This window comes from Pseudonaja textilis, chromosome 2 (assembly GCF_049901715.1).
Source record: "Pseudonaja textilis isolate UNSWEBS1 chromosome 2, rPseTex1.2, whole genome shotgun sequence".
Classification (NCBI taxonomy): Eukaryota; Metazoa; Chordata; class Lepidosauria; order Squamata; family Elapidae; genus Pseudonaja; species Pseudonaja textilis.
The window spans coordinates 171,226,044-171,248,191 of NC_141991.1; the positions used below are offsets into that span (position 1 = coordinate 171,226,044).

General features: G+C 42.2%; 1 protein-coding gene across 5 annotated transcripts in view; it reads left to right on the top strand.

The window, feature by feature from the left end:
- Positions 1 to 20,342: 20,342 nt before the first annotated feature.
- The window catches only part of FSD1L (fibronectin type III and SPRY domain containing 1 like), a 38,396-nt gene continuing 36,590 nt past the window's right edge, over positions 20,343 to 22,148 (top strand). For 2 of the 5 annotated variants that reach the window (XM_087926463.1, XM_087926464.1), the window contains exon 1: positions 20,346 to 20,532. In XM_087926463.1, the coding sequence (XP_087782589.1) occupies positions 20,518 to 20,532 (15 nt within the window). In that variant the 5' untranslated portion in view covers positions 20,346 to 20,517. Of the gene's footprint in view, positions 20,533 to 22,148 lie in introns of all 5 variants that reach the window. The other 3 variants (XM_026718560.2, XM_087926465.1, XM_026718559.2) reach the window with 3 other exon arrangements.

Genomic DNA, 22,148 nt, shown 5'->3' on the forward strand with positions numbered 1-22,148 from the left:
AGCACTGAACATGGCTTGGATTTCGAAGCCAGTTGGACAGGGTTTTTCACTCTTTATCACACTTTATCTTTATGCTTTTCAAGTTACATCTGTCATCTCTTCCACTGTTGATTGCTTCTTTTGGTGATTCCTAGCTGAAAAATTAATTGGAGCAAAGCAAATGGAAGTTTTTCCTGTTCCCTTTAAGAAGCCATTATGCATTAATGTATTTATGGGGACTATGTACAAGCATTCTGAAAGATACCATGAAATTGGGATGGTTTTTATTGATCTTAAGCAACCAAGATTTATTTATTTCTTTTTTTTTTTTTTGCATTTGGTGCCGCACACTATGGAATCAGTTATTCTTAAATGAATTTATATTTCCCCTATTAAAATTATTAAGTGCTATATTCTAAATTAGAACACAATTTCTATTCTGGAAACAGGCATTTTGTACTGACTACATAGTGTAAACCAGAGGTCAGAAACTACAACTTCACACATCATTGGGCATGTTGAGTAGGGCTCCTGGGAATTGTAGTTTACAAAAGAATGAAGGACCACCACTTCCTAATTTATTATTTATTAACTTTTATGCCGCCCATTGTCAGTGTTTGCAGCATGACTTTATTATGAGACAACCCAGGAGCAAAACACAGCAGAGACTTAGACATTTAACAGTGGTTTATATACAACAGTTATATACAGACATATGCGTGATAGGCAAAATGCCTTACAAGCAACCTTTCTTTTTCTTAACTCTGCTCGGAGAACTCTGCAATGAATACCGGACACGAGGGAGAACACACACTCTAATGGCTGTCTATATAAACACCCCAGTCTTAAAGGGAAATACCCATGCTATGCTGATACATTCTTATTGCATCAGCCTATATTGTATCAAATTCACTGCTCGTCAGCTCTTAAATTCGAAGACCTTAATACCCATCTCCCCTATAATTTCTATTTTAAAGCAAACTGCAGGCAGTGGGAACATTCAATCAGATGAGGAGACCACTCCTACAATAAAATAAAAACGCTTCCCTGCTCTTAAGCTTACTTTGTCCCACCCCAAAACATGATTTTTGGGGAAACCATGAGAAAGCAACAGATTAAGAAAGCATCATTTTTACTTATTTCATTGGCAGATATTCAGCTGAAGAGAGTCCAGAAGTATTCAGTCAATGACCAGTAAAAAGCAGCTTATAAAAACACAGACATAGCTGGATTTCAATCAGAGAAGAATTTATGCGGGAATCGTCTGTCACTATCCAAATTGACTTCATAAATCACTTTATAACTAAGATTGTTCTTGTAGCTCTAATTGTTTTTACATTTCTATTTTTATTACATCGCAAGCCGCCCAAGGTGACTGGGCAGCTTACAATGTAGTAAAAATAGAAATATAAAAATAATTAAAATGATGAGGAATAAATAGAGTTTAAAAATGGCAGGTTTGAGCAGAGGGTAGTAGTGCTACCTCCAACCTAAAGTATCTCTCCAGTGTAAAACGGGTCACTAACCTTTTGGACCTCAGGGACCACCAAACTCATAATTTTAAATCCCAGGGACCATTAACTGGTTCTGTGGGTGTGGCCTAATTTGTGGGTGTGGCTTGGTCATGTGACTGGTTGTGCATGGCTAGTATGTAAATATAAATATTTATATAAATATTGAATTTTTTAATAAAAAAGAGCAACTTTTACCCAAAATCAGGCAAAGCAGGCAGGCAGATTGAGTTGCTCATAGAATCACAGATTCGTTCAGAAATCTATCTATCTGCCATTGGCTAATTCAGTCTGTCATATAAAATTTGCTTGCAAGTAAACTCATACAATTAACTCAACACGCCATGTATGTAAATACTGAAATTTTTATAAAAAAAGAGCAACTTTTACCCAAAATCAGGCAAAGCAGGCAGGCAGATTGAATTGCTCACAGAATCATTCAGTGATCAATCTATCTGCCATCAGCTAGCTCAGTCTGTCACATAAAATTTGCCTGCCATGAGTCTGCACTGAATAAAAACCTTCAGTCCTAAGGGAGGTTCGGCTGTGCTGAGCTGAAGATCTAAAGACTAGCTAGAAAGAAAGAACTCCAACCATTTCCTGCTTCCTAGCTAATCTAAATCTCCCGACACAGCAGAACAGATGATGGTCGGAAAAAGGAAAAATAGCAATTTTAGCAGGCAAGTTTGCCAAGTAAGGAGTGAGTGGGTGGGGAGGGTTCCTGCGGGCCATGTGGATGGCGCAGCCTTGTGTTTCTGCGCAGCCTGGATTAATTGCTTTGGGGGGTTGCTCTGGGGGTGAGATTTCTCTGTGGCCCACCAAAATTTTCTCACGGCCCACCAGTGGCCCAATGATTGGCGACTGCTGTCTTAAAACTTTTATCTAGCTGTAGGTCTTGTGTCAAGAACAGATAGCATTTTAGATCATACTGTGCTTCTCACAAAATAAGGCCAGGACTTATTTTTTTTTTACCCCCTAGGCCATCTTTTTGGGGGTGACTTAATTCCCCCCCTTGCATCTCGGGTGGGCAGGCGGCGACTTGGATGTTGACCTCGGCATTGGTGGGGCACTTCATATCGGGAGACCTTCTGCCACCATTGCTTTCCTTTCTCCCCATGCTGCCGCGGTGTTTAGGGCAATCCCGTGGTGTTTGGTGCAGCCACGCGGCATTTGGCGCAGCCACGTGGCATTTGGTGCAGCCACATGGGGGCCGGCCAGGGCTCCTCCCTGCAACTGGAGCCCGACTCGGCTTCAGGCGCTTCCCAGGCATCGTTTAAGGCAAAGCCCATTCTTTTAAAAATGACACCCTACTACAACAAAGCCTCCCCTGCCTGAGAGGGCAGCCCAACCCCACATGGGGAGGTGAATCTCCTGGAGCTGCAGTGCAGGATTGGCCCACCCCAGGAGAAGCATCCAGCTGCCATCCCTGCCTGGCGTTGGGCAGAGCGCGAAGAGCTTTTCCTGGGGTGCACAGTGTAGTTGAAAGAAGTGGCCTCGGGGCGAGCGCGCACACACACATACACTCCCCTCACCGTGAGGCTGTTTCCATCAGCCGATCGAAGTGGCTGGTGACTGCACTTGGGGAGCTTCCATCGCCTGAAAGAGACTGCCTAAAGGCGAGGGGACATGGGCAGCCATGCCACGCCCTGAAGCAGCTGGAGACTCTGCCTTCAAGGGAGCTTTCGTCAGCTGATAGAAACGGCCTCACGGTGAGGGGAGTGTGTGTGTGCACTCGCCCTGAGGCTGCTTCTACCGGCTGATTGAAGTGGCTGGTGATTGCACTTGGGGAGCTTCCATCGCCCGAAAGAGAATGCCTAATGGCGAGAGGACATGGGCAGCCATGCCTCGCCCCGAAACGGCTGGGGACTCTGCCTTCGGGAGCTTTCGTCAGCCAATAGAAGTGGCTTCGCAGCAAGGGGAGTGTGTGTGCGCGCTCGCCCTGAGGCCGCTTCTATTGTCCGATCGAAGTGGCTAGTGACTGCACTTGGGGAGCTTCCATTGCCCGAAAGAGAATGCCTAATGGTGAGGGAACATGGGCAGCCACGCCTCGCCCCAAAGCGGCTGGGGACTTTGCCTTCGGGGAGCTTTCGTCAGCCGATAGAAGCGGCCTTGCGGCGAGGTACGTGCATATAGGCCGATCTAGGTGGGGGAGAAATTTAAATCATGCCGAAAAGACAGCCTAGCCGTTTTTTCGGGGGTCAAAAAAAAAAAAAGGCCCGGCCTTATTTTGTGAGAAACACGGTATATATTATAGACAGATAGAAGGACATCTACAATGTTCAGATCAGTCATCACCAACCAGTGAGCCAGGGACCACTGGTGGTCCACGAGAAAATTTTGGTGGTCCGCAGAGAAATGTCACCCCCAAAGCACCCCCCAAAGCAATTAATCCAGGCTGCAAGGGAACACAAGGCTGCACTGCTGACATGGCCCGCAGAACACAAGGCTTGTGTCCCTTGCATTGCAAACAACACAAGGTAGTGAGGGGAGTGGGGAAAGAGCAGAGTGGGGAACTTGCCCCACGTGCCTCGCTGGCCACCGGGCTGCTTCTTTCTGCTTCTTTCTTCTCCTTTTGGCTGCATGCAAGGAAAGCAGCAAAAGTCTTTCTTTCTCTCCCACAAACTCCACCAGAAATGTGTCATTGGGACCCTGCAAGGCATCATGCTCCAAGAGGCTGCACCAGCAAAGACTCATTTCTGGTGGATTTTGGAGCAGAGAAAGAAAAACTGCTGCTGCTTCTGCTGCTTTGCTTGCATGAAGCCAAAAGTCTCTCCTCCCTCCCCCCGCCAAAAAAACAAAGCTGGAAACAGTATCCTGCGATTCCAAATAAAGAATGATCGATCGGTAGGAAAACGGGGTGGGGGATTTTCCTGCAGACTTTGGGGGGGATTTTCCCAGGGTCCCTGGTCCGCGGGATTTAAAATTATGAGTTTGGTGGTCCCTGAGGTCCAAAAGGTTGGCAACCCCTGGTTCAGAGAACATACCAACCAGGAAATTGAACAAGGACATTACAATCTTCCAACTAGGAAATGTAATGAAGAAATTGGAACATATTACCATGTATGGTGGAAATGTGAAAAAGCCCAAATATATTGGATAAAAATCAGAAACTGGTTAGAAGAGATGTGTAAAATTAAAATAGAGTTCAGACCTGAAATTTTCTTACTGGGAATTAATGTGGGGAAATACAATAAAGAGATAATATACCTAATAATCCATCTCATCACTGCCGCGAGATTAGCTCTTGCCCAAAGGTGGAAAGGAAATGATAATGCCAGAAGAGATGGAAATAATCAGAAAAATTTGGCCGTTCGCTGAAATGGATAGAATAACTCAAGAATTAAAAGATAAGATTGAATCTGATTATTACAGAATTTGGGAGAAGTTTTACCACTGGTTTAAAAAAAGAAAGGAGTAATTGTAGCAAAGATTATTAATATTTATGCACATATGTAAATTTGTATTTTGTGTTATGTATGCACCACGTTCATTGTTTTTAATGTTCTTTTTTCTGTTTGTTCATTAATAAAAAATTGTAAAAAAAAAAACAATCTTCCAACTAGGTAATGTTCTTCACCTAAATACAGATGAATTCAGGGCCATCTTGTGAGTAAACTCACGATGCTGTTCAAACTTTGGATTGGGTGGGTTGTTTTCCCTTTCTCTATTTTGGTATTTGGAGGGGGCATGATAGGTCAGCAGTTAAAGACCCTCCCTGAGCTTGTTAGCTGGAAAGCTGACAGTCCAGGTTTGAGACCTGAGTGCTGTGCGATGGGGTGAGCTTCTGTATTTGCCTCTGCTGCTGCCCACCTAGCAGTTTGAAAGCATGCGAATGCGAGTAGATAAATAGGTACCACTTCCGTGGGAAGGTAACAGCGTTCTGTGTGCTTTAGGGTATAGTCATGCTGGCCACATGATGATGGAAAGGATCTTCGAACAACAATGCTTCCCTCAGCAAAGAAACGAAGATAAGCAACGCTCCCTAGAGTTGGACCCAAATGAACAGAGGAAACTTTTATTCTTTAACTGTATTATCCTGCCTGGTGAAGAGATCTGAAAAACGGAAAGTTTATCATTCTTGTTCATACTGAATTCACACTGACCAGATTAGATTTAGTTGCAAGCCTATCCCTGCTGAATTTGAAGAAAGCTAAACTTGATGAATTTACTGCTTTATAAATATCTGGGATTTCATCCATGGCCTGAACTCATTGAATAGCTTCTGCCTTTTCTCCCCATTTCAATGTGGAATCAACAATATTGACTCAATAAAGATATGAAAAGGGAATATATATGAAATGTTTTGAATACACCCCCACCCACCCCCATTCAGTTAAATGAAATTAACAAAATTTACCCACCACTATCACCAAGTAAGTATCCTTTGGACTTCAGTCTCAGAAGGAAAAAAATAGCTTGAAAAAGAAATAGCTATTTCAGTTAAAAGCCAGTCTTACTTAAAGATTAACCCAATTTGGACTCAGACACAGCACAAAGTCACACTGTATTTAGTTGTAACTTACTGTTTAGCTAGTCATTGTGGTTTATTAGTTATCATGATATGCATATTCAGCCCATTACAGTTTATACCATACAAATGGCATTATGTGGCACTGAAAAACAGGGACTTTATTATTGGTCCTCGCACTTACACGATTGCTTTCTCAGTCGGCTCCCAACAAGTGGGAGGAAGTGAGATTTTCTTAACCACCATATCAAAAAAAGGTCATAAAATCAGACACACTTAACAAACTCATCACTTAGTGTATGGTCCCAAATGTGGTTGCAAGTCGAGAACTACCTGTAAATAAATCATGAACGATACTGGTTCCTTGTTAGGAGCCCTCGCAAGTTCTTTCATTGAATGCTGTCAAATCAGTGTCAACTCATAGCAATTAAAAATACAACTTTCAGAGAACATTTATGGTATAGATGGGGGTGTGTGTAGCTGGGCTATCATGCTTTTTGCACACCAACACAATCCAACACTGTCTTGTGTCTGTTTGATCTGTTAAAGTATGTTTAGCTAAATCTCTGAGCGCATCAGTCACAGTTACCATAGTGTATATAAAATGTTGTTTATGGGTACATGAATAAGGGTAAGCCAGTTGGAGAAACACAGTTTTCTATGCAGGATTTTCGGAAGAACAGAGACATCTCCAATGTGTAATTATATATGTTAATTATTCTGGAGGGAAATCTATAATCTTGTCTATATAGAATATGTCTCAGTTATCCAAGAAGGCTGGGTTGATCTCGTGCCAACTGACAGATTTGCAGGGATAAATAGGGAGGATGAACAAAGCAATGAACGCTAACAAATTAAGCCATAAAACAGCAGATTAGGAACATCATGGGTAGCAATCATTCAAGTTCTACCTAAGCTATGATAGATAGCCAATGTGCAGTGTCCACATTGGCTCCCTTTTAAGACCCATTGTTCCTGGCAGTCTGCAGAGGAAGCAAGCAGAATCTATCTTCTCTTTCTTTGCTTGCCTCAATTTAATAAGTGCAAAATGTGATGCTCAGCCAGGCCCTTGTTCTAGCTAACGCTTTACTGAAGGTCTTTTCTGGACCTAATCGCAGACATTTGCATTTACAGCCTGTCATGGAACACGCTGGGATTGTTCTTCTTGATAAAGCAGAATATAATTTGGTGTTGTTGGTAAAGGTGCTGGCTTAGAACGCAGGAGACTTGAGTTCTGGTTTCACCTCCTGCACGAAAGCCAGCCAGGAGACTGTGGGCCAGTCACTCCCTCTGAGCTAGTCAGGTAGTCCATGACTTATAATCATTCCTATAGTGACTGTTTGAAGTTACAACGACACTGAAAAAGTGACTTATGATCAGTCCTCGCACTTACAACCATCACAGCATTCCCACAGTCACATGATCAAAATCCAGCCATTTGGCAATTGGCATATTTTTACAACAGCTGCAGTGCCCTGGAATCATGTAATTGTCACCTGTGACCTGCAACCACACGGTTCACTTAACAACTTCAATGTTTTGCTTAAAAAGGTCATAAAATCAGATATCACTCATTTAACAATGCTTAGCAACGGAAATTCTGGTCCCCATTTTAGTCATGAAATTCCTGAAGCTACCGTTAGGTCAAAGAACAGAATATAGGTAGTCCTTGACTTATGACCACAACTGAGCCCAACATTACTGTTGCTAAGGGAAACATTTGTTAAGTGAATTTTGCCCCATTTTACGACTTTTCTTGCCACAGGTGTTAAGTGAATCGCTGCGGTTGTTAGATTAATCACACTGTTGTTAAGTGAATCTGGCTTCTCCATGGACTTTGCTTGGCAGAAGGTCACAAAAGTGATCGCATGACCCCCGGGACACTGCAACCGTCATAAATATGAGTCAGTTGCCAAGCACCTGAATTTTGATCACGTGACCATGGGGATGCTACAACGGTTGTAAGTGTGAAAGCTGGTCACAAGCCATTGCTTCAGTGTCATAGTAACTTGGAACGGTCACTAAATGAACTGCTGTAAGCCGAGGACTGCCTGTACAGCCGAACTCTGCAAAATAGTTGGCATTAAGAGCACGTACTCACGGGCACAAACACACACAAGAGGCAACTCTTGGGTTTTTGAAAAGCACTAAGCTTCTGTGTCATTGTAGTTGGCTTTTATTCTGATATCAAAAGCAAAAAGGGGCTGATTTTAAACAAATTCATAGAATCTGAAAATGCAAAAGAATAAAGCCCTCCCAAATCGGCTCTCCGTGCGTGTGAGTAAATGCCACATGTGCTCTTATCCTTGCAGTGTCTGATTTTTTTTTTTAACTTCTTTCTTTCTCCTGGGGCCCTCCAAAATAAAGACCATGCCTTCTCCATTTTAGTATGTCCTTGGGGAGGAAGGGGCATTATTTAAACTGGACCCCGAACAGCTGTGATGGAGGAGGCAGGAATCTACAGAGGGTCCTTGCCAATAAGTGAAATGTCTGCAGCCTCAGCAATTTCTTGCTTTGGATGTTCCTGGGAATCAATACCCGATTTCCTATCTACTGTGTTAGAAAGGGTTGACATTTGTGTCAATATTTGCTTCCTGCTGTTTAAATCTCTGACCTTATCCCTTTCCAAGCAATCTTGAACCTATGAACGTGGGGAGCTTCCAGCATTGATAAAATGCTGCCCAGGGACTGGCTCAGCCAGCAATCAGGAGAGAATTCATCAGTCCCCAACGCAATGGCTCTCTGGGGACGTGACCTGTCCCCTCCAGCTGTCCTTGACAAGATCTGCTTGCTTATCAGGCATGTGCTTTTGAGTCAACAAGCCCCAAGCCATTGCTTCTCTTCCCAGGGGGCGCATCAAAATCACAGCCTGCTCCCCCACCCCCCGTAGGTTCAACGGGAGAACCAAGCCCTTTCTAAGACAGACAGGCCCTCCTCCTGCCCCATTGCCTGTGCCGGAATGTGCCAAACCCCAAATTTGAGACCAGCTGATTCTGCTCTCTGCCAACAGTTCTGGCCTCTTCCTTTCAATTCACAGAATGATTTCCATGGCTGTGTTAAGGGGCACCGCTTCCTCGTGCTCTTAAAAGAGTCTTTTCCTTCCCTTGGATTAACTTCTCTTATAATTCTGTGCTCCGGTGTGGCGTTCAAACCCACGCTTCCTTTTCAATCCCTGGCTAAAACAAGGCAAAGGGCCTCTATTATTTGGATGCCTATTCCGTAGAATTTTTTGCTGGTCTGATTACGTGGCCAGTAGAGGGGACTGTGGGATTGTTCTACTCTCATACCACCACTTTCTAACACTGGTGAGCAGTTATCTAATTCTCTGATGACTCCTGGTCCTGATATAGAGGGCATGAACAATCTAAACCCCTTCCAAAATCAACACAAATGATCTATACTGCCACCCATTGACGCTTTGCATTGGCAGGGGATGAGCTAGATGGCCTTTGGTGAAGCTTCCAAACTGCTATTATGGGGGGAAAGTGGGGGTCCTTTCTGTACTGCTTAAAACAAGTAGCCCCACTTTGTAAGTTTAGCATGAGGCTTGAGTTCTGTGGGTGAGCAAATATGGAAGGTGATTTTCACCGGTCGTGCTTCTTAAGGAACTAGTCCTCAATGAGTATGTTCAACATTAAAGAATACATTTTTAGTAACATTTAGCGTCACTAATATGACACATTGAATGCAAATATAAACAAAGTTCACACCTTGTTCAAATTGAGCAAATTACCATCTGTGGCAGACCCCTTAGATAAAATCTTTCTCAGTCAAACATCAACTTTCTCCATTTTTCCCTTCAGTGATCTTCATCTACTCTCCCATCCAACCAATGGTCCGCATTGCCAACTCTCATAAGATGTTTCGCCATTGTACTTTCCCGTCACTTCCAGTCAGCCAGTGCATATTCAAATGGTTTTATTACTAGTTAAGACAAGAACACAAGCAATGCATATTAAATCTCAGTATCCACAAGTTTGGAAGCTTCACCAAAGGGCATCTAGCTCATCCCCTGCCAATGCAAAGCGTCAATGGGTGGCAGTCTAGGTCATTTGTGTTGATTTTGGAAGAGATTTATATTGTTCATGCCCTGTATATCATGACCGGGAGTCATCAGAGAATTAGATACCTGCTCACCAGTGTTAGAAAGTGGTGGTATGAGAGTAGAACAATCCCACAGTACCCTCTACTGGCCATGTAATCAGAGTAGCAAAAAATTCTACAGAATAGGCATCCAACTAATATCACATACTCTTATCTCATATATATCTACAATATGGTTGAAAAGTACCCACACTGTTATAATAAGTTATGAATTTGGTTAGCTAACCAAGACCATTCCTCATGGCAGACTTTGGGAAAGAAAGTCACCTGCAAATTCTAGTTACATAGCTTTGTACCATAGCAGTTCATCTGCGGGTCAAACAGGGTTTGAACTTGGGCCATTATCCCGAATAAGAACAGACTTGGTCCTTTTTATTTATTTATTTATATTTCTGAGGGTGGTACTAGTGGCATCTTTAGGATGGGTGGGGGGATTAAAATCTACAAGCTGGCAGCATAGAGTCAAAATTAAAAGCCTAAGGTTTTCTTGGGAAGGAAACATTTTCCTGTGGTGAGATCCTGCAAGCAGAAACCATTTTCCAAGTGGCCAAAATTCGTTGCAGGAAGAAAGTAAGAAAATATTCTCCCTAATTCTTCAAGTTTCTCTCCTACAAAGGAGCCTGGAGTACGGCAAAATTAATGTCAGGTGCAGGAAATCAAGATAACATAAGGAATTGCTCAAGCAGTTTCTTTATTACAGTTCATCCATAGACAGGAATCTTGCCAGACTAAGGCACACTTTGCATAACTAATCAGATAGATGCTGTGGAAGAATTAGGGAAGATTCTTTCTTAGTCTCTTCCAGCATGCAAATGATTCAAGACCGATCTGTCTCTTTGCTCTTCCCTCCTATAAGTCAGTGCCAGATTCCATCAAAGTATCAATATTTAGAACAAGAAAAAGGAAACTGAAGGGAGGAAGATCCGGCACCTCTACTAAAAATAACAGAATATGGTTTATAAAATGTGTTATTTATTAATTAAATTTGTATCCTGACTGCCTGCTTATACAACGCTCCAGGCATCTTAATAATATAAGAACAATATCATTAAAATCAAGATAAAATCTTTAAGCAATTTTTTTCTAATCAACTCTGAGAAAATTAAATTTACAATGTCCTGATTCAGCTAATTACATCAAGAAGCCTCAATGTGGCTAATCATGATTTTTTTCTCTGTTGGCCACACCTGCCTAGATTCACACAGATATCTGAAACCATGAAGCAGGAGAGCTACTGAATTTGTGGAGAGTCATCCTGGCTTCTTTCTGTCTCAATATAAGTGGCCTTCATGAAGCTACAGCAGTGCATCAGGCCATGCATGAGAGCCAAGCTTCTCCCCTGAAGGTGTTGCAATGGCAGCAGCCCCTGCCACAGCCCAACCCACTCCTTAATCCTGACAACAAACAGGCCTGGCTCAAGATGACCTGGCCTAGTGCTACTTTCCTCCTCTTCAAGGGCTTCTTCATTGGGAGTACCGCCCTTCTGCAGGAAGCAGAAGAGACGCAGCAGCCCTTCAGCTGCTGAGAGGAACAATGTCGACTCAGCACTTGAACCCAGCACAGTTCCTCATGTGGAAACCCAGGAAAATGAGATTGGGCACTTCTTCTACCCCTGGCAGGAAAATCATACCTTGTAACAAAGAATCTAGTATGCTTGGCAGCTAGTTAAGGAGCGCCCTTTAATGGGGTGGCTACCAATTTGCTAGTGAGCTAAATTCAGGGTCTTTATTGCACAACAAAAGTCACATGGTTCTAGAATCGAAATATTTATCCGTACATCTGTAAATCAACCAACTCTGATGGGGATGTGCTTCTGTCAAACCTCTATTTGGGTTTACCCTGTTGATGATATTCTTCCCTGTGATGACAGCAATCCAGCTTTGAATGTTTTTACACACACACACACACACACACACCAGCTATCTCACTGTCAAGTGACTCTGGGCAACTTGCAAATGCTATAAAAATGACGATACAAACATGAAAATGTTAAATATTAAATAAACAGAAATTTAATTAATAACCAGGATATGCAAATCTGTCTGCTATATTATTGCTGCCAAACTAATAATGCTGCCCAAACATTGCCCGATTTTTTTTTTTTTAATTGATGACTGGGGAAGGGTGGGAGGGGTTGTTACACAAATACATTCACTGCCTCTGGATACCACACAATTTGAGTAACCTGCCACCAACCATTTCTGGTTAACTGCAGTAGCTAAGCTTCAAATAAGCAAGCCACATTGTAATTTAATGTGATGTACTAAATCAACCACTGACTGTAATTAGCCAAGAAGTAAGCTACCGCTTGCCAATATATACATAACCCTTTCCCCTGCCCCTTGGGGTCTGTTGCCTTGATATACCAGGAGGGATAAGCGGCTTTATCTTACCAATGTTGAAGGACAAGTCTCTTAGCAATAAGTTCAGTGTAGGGAATCAGTTTCCATTGTCCAAGTATCAATTTCATGAAACAGATATCAGGAGGAGTTTAGTAGTACCTTTTCCCCATTACAGTAACACATTTTACCTCAAGGCAAAAGCTTTCCCGAGCTCCAATTCACTACAATACCAGATCTCTCCTGGCTTTTTACCACCCATACACTAGTCTAACATCATTCTTCTACCATGTAATAAATATATAGTTCAAAGGGACATGGACACTTCAAATATTAAACCGTAGCTCAAAATTAAATGAACTTTCCCCCAGAACATAAACAATTTAGGATAGTGTGAAAACTTATGCTACAATGAAGCACTATTCTATTGCATCTCCAACAGCCTGATAAATTAATTCCGTTCCTATACAAGCATCAATAAGACTGAAATAATATTTTTGCATTGAACAAACCTTAGAAATGTTTGATTCAACTGTCAAGAGTTGAAATTTTGTGGGAATTTCTTGTTCCTTATTCCAGTCTTAATATTCATTTGATTATATTCTTTTGATATTACACATTTATAGCATTTTAAAATACCTTTTATAATACATTTATTAAAGTCTAATCAATGGCTTCTTTGATAAGATTTAGCAATCACTTCTAATAATTCACATGACTCTAAAGCTGAAAATGCTGTCAATCCAAATCAAGATGTCAACGAATAAATACTGCAAATACTGCCAGTGTATAGCAACAGACAAATGGTACAGGTAGTTCTTTATTTACAACAGTTCATTTAGTGACTATTCAAAGTTACAACGGCAATGAAAAAAGCAGCTTATGACCATTTTTCACACATGACCGTTGCAGCATCCCCATGGTGACAGGATCAAAATTCAGAGGTTTGGCAACTAGTTCATATCTATGACCGTTGTAGTGTCCCAGAGTCACGTGACCTTTTTTTGCGACCTTCTGTCAAGCAAAGTCAATGAGGAAACCAGATTAGCTTAACAACCACATTACTAACTTAACAAATGCAATGATTCGCTTCACAGATGTGGCAAGAAAAGTCATAAAATGGGGAAAACTCACTTATGTTTCACTTAGCAACATTAATTTTGGGCACAGTTGTAGTCATAACTTGAGGATTAACTTGTATTTATTATTTAGCCCAGGATGATATTATGAAACGATAAGAACTAATTGTTATCACTGAAGAATTGATTTCAGGTGAACATTACCTATGTGGACATAACATTTAGACAAGTTGTATATTGAGGGATGAGATTTCCAGGCCAAATGGCTCTGGGGAAAAGCATCACCAGGAGATCTGAAGACAAGATAATCAAACTAAAGCTGCAAGAAAATGTAATCATTGGTAGTACCAAGACTGACAATATTTACAAGAGCGTTAAGAACATAAAGTGCAAGAAGTAGAAACTCAGAAAAAATTGAAACTGTCAAAAAACAGAAATGCGCACCAAAATGAACACTTTAATAAGTGAGCGTAAGAAGGCCACAATGATCTCCTGTGATTCAGAGTTATGTGATATACTACACTATTTCATATACGCTGTGAGACCACTGGAAGAATAAAGGAGCAATGATAGGTGAGTCACCAGTTCTATTATAACCCATCACATTTATAGTCATCAGTTCCATAATGAGTTCTATGATAACCCAACACGTTTATTTGGAAGGTACTGGGGTAGCTGGTTGTTTGTTACTGAGCTAAAATCTGAGTATTTGTTGTAATATAAAAGCTACAAGTAGTCCTTTGATTTATGACCATTCATTGATTCAAGTTACAGTGGCCTTAGAAAAACTAACTTACGACCTATTCTTGAAGCTACAACTACACGATTGTAATTAAGGTGCTTGGCAACCAGCTCCCACATATGATGGCTGCAGTGTCTTGTGGTCACGTGATTGTGACTTATGACCTCCCCAGCCAGTTTCTGACAAGTCAGTTGGGGAAACTGGATTTGCTTAACAACCGTATGGTTCTTTTAATGACCATGTGACAAACATTTAACTATGATAAAGTTCTGGTTGTGTGATGACTTAATGATTGTATCACTCAGCAATCAAAATTCTAGTCCCAATGATGGTTGTAGGACAAGGATTAGCTATATATGGTTCTAGAACCTGGGTATTTCTTAGTACCCCTGCCCATCAACTCAGAGCTGATGGTGATTTGCATCTATCAGAGATTTGGAGAGCTTTTTGATTCAAGTACCCTGAATCCCTGATCAGTTACAGTCGTGCTAAGTCTTAGAAGTTTTAGTGCCAGCTGAAAATGTATTCTTGTGGAATATTCTCCCCACCCTCCAAAAGTGAGGCAGGCCTCCACTCTCCTGGTCTTCCAGAAAGCATCAAAACATGACTCTGTGGCCTCACATGGGGAGTCCAGAGGGGCACATCTGGGGAGCCCAGAATGGGATTGGCTGATCCCTTGAGAAATTTCCCCTCTGCCTTTTAATCCATTTTAACACCCTTTACTTCTTTTAAATTATACATATTGTTTTTTATGCTTTTAATATTTTATTGTACACCACCCAGAGTCCTTCTGTGAGAGTGATGGGTTGTTCTTAAATATGACAAATAAAATAAAGAGGTAATTAGTTTTTGCCTACACGTTCAGACAAGTCATTCTACTTTTCATCTGTTAGTATACTAAATTTGCCAACCTATGTCACCAATCCACAATTTTAAGGAAGAAGAAGAAGACAGAGAACTTGAAAAAAATGGAGCTTTGTAATGAACTTGGGGGGGAAATGGATTTTTTTGTAATATGTGTAGAATGTTTTATGTGGAAAAATGGAAAGACGGAAGAATGATTGGAGAAACTGATGGAACTTGTTGAGATGGCCAAATTAGCTGCTTTAATCAAAGAGAAGAATGTACCTAACTTTGTTTCTATCTGGAAATTGCTTCTGGATTTTGTGCTTGAGATAAAAAAAACAATGAAATTGATTTTGGGATTCACTGATTAGACAAGGAATTTTTGTTTTGTTATAGAAATGATTAATATATACTGAGTATGCAAAGTAAAAAGTTGAGGCTGTAACATTATATTTATTCTACTGCACTGAAGAGTTGGCAGTGAATGCTTTCTCTTTCTTTTTATTTCTCCTACACTTCTCTTTCCCACCTTTCCCCTTTCCAAGTATTTTCAGTTTCATTTGTATCTTATACTCTAATAAGTTTAATAACATTATCTTATAAAAAGATAGATGGATAGACAGACAGACGATAGTTCGCTCATTTCTTTAACCTATTGAGGAACTAGCCTATAGAACAAAAAGTGGCTTAAGCTAGTTAACAGAACAAGGCGATAATCCATATTGGATAAGAGCTTTCGAAAATCCAGGCTTCTAATTGGTTGAAACAATTGAGTCTATAGCATGACAATGCAGCATTAACAGGAGCCTGTTTACTTATTGAGACAAGCTGCAAATAATAGAAATGACCTTTCAGTAATACTGGGATTTGGGCATGTGCAATGTCTGTGATGACACTTGGTGCTTTGCCCTGAAGGAGAATGACAATGGATGTGAAGAAATGCAATTATAGTTGATGTTAGCAAGTCTTCATTACTGTAACCACCCAAGTGACAACACCACTACTTTACCTCCACCCCTCTGAAGAGAAAGCCAACATCTCCCATATGCTTCACATTACCTCTTACTGTAAAATTCTTTTTTTCTTCCTAACAGGAATGCTGTGCATGTATTCAAGCAATCCCACTCAATTATGTGTGCATTCACAAGCCATCTACTTCACTGGGTTATTGTGAAGATTACTGAGTTCCCACATTGTAGCAAGCCAGAATTTATTGCATAAATCCCACCTGGCTGGGCTCATACAACAGGCTACACTGTGAACACAATGACTGGATTCATACAATGCACTAAGTAAAAGTAAACCATGTACAGAATGGCTTTGAGCAACATTCAAACTCAGTCTATATGGATGGAGCATTTTGCATTATTAGGAAAAGGGTATGTCAGCTTTCTCCAACATGATGCTCTCCATTCCTACAATGTTATGTGTTGAAGGAGGATAATAGATTTTGTAGCAATGGAATAAGTCTCCAGTCCTTTTTTAAACAATAAACACAGAATTACTTTTTCTAGAAATTCTAAGTTCATAGAACAAACATTTGTTTTGACCTTAATTATCTTCTGAGTGTTCTGGAGTGTTATGTGAACCTGTTCTAATTAATTTATGATTCAATGTATTATGCCAGGAATGTAAAACTGGCATCTCACAGGCCGTATGCATCACGCGCAGGCCACACCCACCCCAGCTCTGCGAAGGGCAAAACATCGCGATATGTTACATGACAGCAACGTGACACCATGAGTTTGACACCCGTGTATTATGCAAATCCAAAAAACATTTGCAGTATTTCATCTTTTCCTAACTATTCATGGTACTCCCTTTTTCCTGATACAACATGTGACAATTTAGCCATACTTTTGCCTTTTCAGGGCTTTTAGTTTCAGATTTAGGCTCCTCACCAAAAATGTTATTTGTAAGTTAGAACTCAACATCCTTTAAATCACGGGTGTCAAATTTGCAGCATCACATTGCCATCCTATGACATTTCACAATGTTTTTCCCATTCGTGGAACTGGGGTGGGTGTGGCCTGCACATGATACCTACGCCAGTTGACACCCCTGCTTTAAATTTAAATGTATGGACACTAGAATGGTATAAAACGTACGCTGTTTATGTTCATATGCTGCATATACACCATCCATACAAGAAATCCTTGGTTAACATTAGCAACTGGGACCAGAAATTCCCTCATAAAACATTGTGATTGTAAAAGGTGAACTCACATGACCACATCACTTAATAATGGGAATCCTGGGAATCCATGTTGCTATCATTAACTGAATCCGAGGAGTTGTTAGGAGAGCCAGTTTGATGTAATTGTTAAGGTGCTGGCCTACAAATCAGGAGACTGTGAGTTCTAATCCCATTTTAGGCATGAAAACCACCTGAGTGACTTTGGGTCAGTCAGTTTCTCTCAGCCCAACTCACCTGAGTGACGTTGTGGGGAAAATAGGAGAAGGGGTATTTGTCACCTTGAATTACATATAAAACAATAAAGGGAGGAATGTAACATGATATAAAATATAACACAATAACATAACAATATTACAGTAGGACTTAGCCTGATCCAAGTGATTTCCATCCTTAAGTCTTTGTAAGGAACTGCCTCCTTCAGCACTCTCCACACAAGACTATCTCCCCACATCTCTGCTCTTTTGGCTGCCCTGCCTAGTGGTATTACTTGGGAGGGGCTGTGGGCCTGAAGGCCCTTCAGGAGTCTCAGCCAACTGCTGTAATATCTCTATTTCAGCCCCAGCACCACTGGGCCCACCCACTGCCAAGGAGTGCTGTCTCAAGCCCCATACTGTAGTAGCCATCCCAGTGTCCCAGCATAAAGCCCCCATTGCCTTTATTCTGCCAGCCTTGCCACACTCCGCTGACTTTTGCCACCTTCTTCCTCTCATACTCGGCCTGGTCCTATGCAAAGCAGATGCTAGCCGTGCCGGGCCTTTTTTCAAAGGCTGTGCATGCCGTTCTCCAAATTGCACACACCCTTCTTGTGATGCTTAAGAAAGCTTCTGAGGCCTTCTGAAACTTTGTGAGAAGGCTTCACATGGTTTTTGGAATGGTGCACGTGGCCTCAGGAAGAAAACCTGGTACAGCCAGCAGCTGCCATGTATAGGTGCTAGGCCCAGCATGCCTAGTCAGCAGTGGGAGAAAGAAGACAGCAAAAGTCATTTGGGTGCAGGAGGACTGGTGGACTGCAGGACAGTGGGAGCTTTGCGCCGAGGTGGCTGGCTATGACACTCAAGGTAGTACTCCTTGGAAGTGTAGAGCTGAAAAAAGAGTTTTGGGGCAGCCAGTTCTGAGATTGACTTCTACTGCAGTTCCAGTGCCACCACTATTGTGGAGAGCAGCCAAAAGGGCAGAAATGGGGGAGGAGGGAAGGGATAGACTGGGGGGGGGGGAGTTGTAGATAGACTGCAAATATGGGAGGCCAAATTTTGATCATGTGGCCAACAGACATGCGACAGTTGTAATTTTAGGGACTGAGCATAAGTACTACCTGTTCAGTGCCACTGAAACATCAAACAATTGCTGAAGGAATAGTCACTAAGATTCAGCTACTTGTATTAGGAATTCAATCTCTTGATAGGTCAACATTCTTCAAGTACAATACCGCGAACCCCCGGTGTGCAAATATTTTACACTTGAAGTAAAATCCCATGCTAATATTGGTTTTTGGGAGCTCCTTTACTACACGTAACGTACATAAAAAGCTGGGTTGGTCTATGAGAAAAAAACTGTCTATACTTGTATGGAGCAACACCATTATAAAAAAAAGTCAAAGGTTTTCTTCACTGAAATTTAATTCCTGGTCTCTATAGCAACACGGAAGTGATTTCCCATTGTGTTCTTCTGAAATACCTTTGCAAGGATCAACAGAAAGGGCCCCAGAGAGTGGGGTTGAAGTATTCCATTATTCCAGAACTACAGGTAGTCCTCGACTTACGATCACAATTGAGCCCCAAATTTCTTCTGTTAAGCAAGACATTTAAGTGAGTTTTGCCCCATTTTATGACCTTTCGTGACACATTTGTTCGGTGAATCATTGCAGTTGATAAGTTTGTAACATGGTTGTTAAATGAATCTGGCTTCCTCAATGATTTTGCTGGTCAGAAGGTTACAAGAGTGGATTACATGACCTTGGGACAGTCATAAATATGAATCAGTTGCCAAGCATCTGAATTTTGATCACATGATCATAGGGATGCTACAAAGGACATAATTGTGAAAAATTGTCATAAGTCAGTTTTCAGTGCTGTTGTAACTTTGAACGGTAACTAAACAAACTGTTGTAAGTTGAGGACTACTATATTACCAGGAAAGATTAAAAAACAGTATGTTTACGAAGCATAGAGACCCACAACATTATTCTTCCCTAGTGTCATTTACGTATTAAAGAAATGTTAGCAGCAATTGCATTCTGCAGCTCCATGTACAGGCTAAAACATATGAAGAACCGTTGTAGGAACTGGGCATGGCTAGTCTAGCAAAGAGAAGGACCAGGGGAGACATGTTCCAATATTTGAGAGGCTTGTCACAGAGAGGAGGGGGTCAACTTATCCTCCAAAGTACCTGAAGGCCAGCCAAGGAATAATGGATGGAAACTGATCAAGGAAAGATTCAACTTAGAAATAAGGAGAAATTTCTAAAAGTGAAAACAATCAACTAATAGAACAGCTTGCCTTCAGAAGTTGTGGGTGGTCCATCCCTGGAGGCTTTTAAGAGACCGGACAGCCACTTGTCTACAATGGTAGGGTCTCCTGCTTGTGCAGGGGGTTGGACTAGCCACAAGGTCCCTTCCAACTCGGTTATTCTACTATAAGATCCTGCAAGTCCCGTCCAATAATAAGGAAAGCTGCATACCCCATTCAGCCCTAGGCACGCAGGGCCCATGTTTAGCCTGGCTCTGAAAAGAATTACACGCAAGGCTGCATACAGCCGCCCTGCGTTTTTCTGCAAGCATCCTGGTACTACAGTCCCTTTAGCCAGAGGCAAAGAGCCACGCCTGCGAGCGCGCATCGGGCGGGTCCCCTTTTGCACCGCCACTCAGGTTAAGCCGACCCCATCTCTCTCTCTCTCTCTCTCTCTCTCCGCCTGTCTGGAGCCCCGCCCTCGCAGGAAAAAGGAGGCGAAATCCACGGGCGGCGCTCGACGGACTCGATCACGCAGGCTCACTAGAGCCCCCACCAACCGGGGAAAAAATCAGCCGGAGTCAGCACGCATGCTCACACCAGAACTAGGCAAGGCGGGGTGGGGTTGGGGGGGGTTGGAAGGAGGCGGGGCTTGACTGGTACTAATGCTGCTTTTGCTCCGGTGTCGGGCTTGAACAGCGGCGGCCGTTTGGATTGGTGGGAGGGTCTGCGCGGCGACGTTTCCCTTCAGCCGTCGCTCCTTCTCTTCCCTCCTCCCTCATTCACCTGCCTGGAATCGGCCCCCGCCATGGAGGTGCAGAAAGTAAGTGAGGGGGGGAGCCGAGAGGAGGCGTGGGGCGGGGGGAGGGAAAGGAAGCGCTAAACGTCCGGCTGCAACCTCCCGGAGGGGGGGGGGGGAAGAGCGGGGCCCCGAGAGAAGGACGAGGAGGCCGTGAGGGGACTCCTGAGTCGAGTGGGCCTCTCCTCTGCGAAGAAAGTCCTTACCTTCCGAGCGTCTCGAGCCATCTCGCGGCTGCTCCCTCCTAGCCGTCGACCCCCCCCGTTATTCGTTGGCTGGCGCGAGGCAACTCCTCCCTACCTGGCGAGCAAGTGATGCCCGGTAGAGGACGGGGCCCGTTCACGGGCACCCCCCCAGGCGCTTTAATGGAGGACTTATAATGCAATGAGACCTCGCCTTCTGAATGCTTTTTCTTTTTTGGGGGTGTGGGGGTGGAAGGATTAGGAACTCCGAAGCAGCCTCTGTTCTTGAAGGGTGGTGGTGGTTAGACCTGCAACTCCTATTCTCCATCCCCAAAGCAGCTAGCATGACACTGCTTTCTCTGGTCTGGGAGTGCAAGGCTGCTTTCTGGGCGTGGGCCGCTTTCCACTTTCTCTGGTGACAAGGGAGGAGGGTGGAGGTTGGATCCAATTGCTTCATGGAAGAGAGAGGGGTCCTGTCGGGGAAAAGGGCACCTGGGAACTGCTGGTTCTGTTTTTTTTAAAAAAAAAAAACCCTCAAAACTGTGATTATTACTATGTGAACTGCCAATCTTTTCCTCGCCTTCTTCCAAATAGGTTGGTGGGAGACTAGTAAGATGAAAAAGAGCTTTCCTTAAATACAGTTTTGGGGGATGGAGCAAATAATGATTTATATTTGAGATAGCCCAATAAAACCTGAATGGATTTCTCCAATTCTACATTGCCTGGTGACAGTACTGCTAGTAGGATGTACAAGATGTTTGTCAAGTTGGCTAGCAAAATAGTTAAGTCCCAAAGGCATTTATTTGCACATAAATCACAATGCAATTAAAATAGCTTTATTTCCTGCACTTGTATTCTTCCTGTAGGAATTCCATTTCCATCCTTCAATCTCATAAAAGGTGATGTTGTCATTTAGGCAGGGAATGGCCCTAATTGAATATTAACCATCTTTATAATACTTAATAAGTATTGCCTAGTCATAATCTGACACTGTGAAATTATAGGCACATGGATTAAAACAGAAAAAAAAAACATTTTGCATGCAAATTCTACCAAGTGCATTTGTAATATAAGCATATTGCTTAAGCATATTCTACTTGTTTGCAGTCTCAAGCAAGACTAAAGTGGAACCCAAAAGGAACTTTAATATTTTAAGTGTTGTGAACTTTTAGATAGATTTTTAAAATACTTAGTGAAATATTGTTTTAATTTTGAAGAAAGGAAAAATGAACCACAACTTTTCTATTCTTTTTACAATACAACATGATTTTTTTTTTCATGTGTAGTAAATTCATTAGAATGGATGGATGGGACTTTCCATGAATAAGAGAAGGGAACCCTTGAAAATCCAGGTGCTTAGTTATGAATTTGATGTTCTGTATTCATTTTTATTGCATGAGTTTCTTGGAACTTATTAATAGTATTAAAATATAAATTACTTTGCTAATTTGTCTCTTA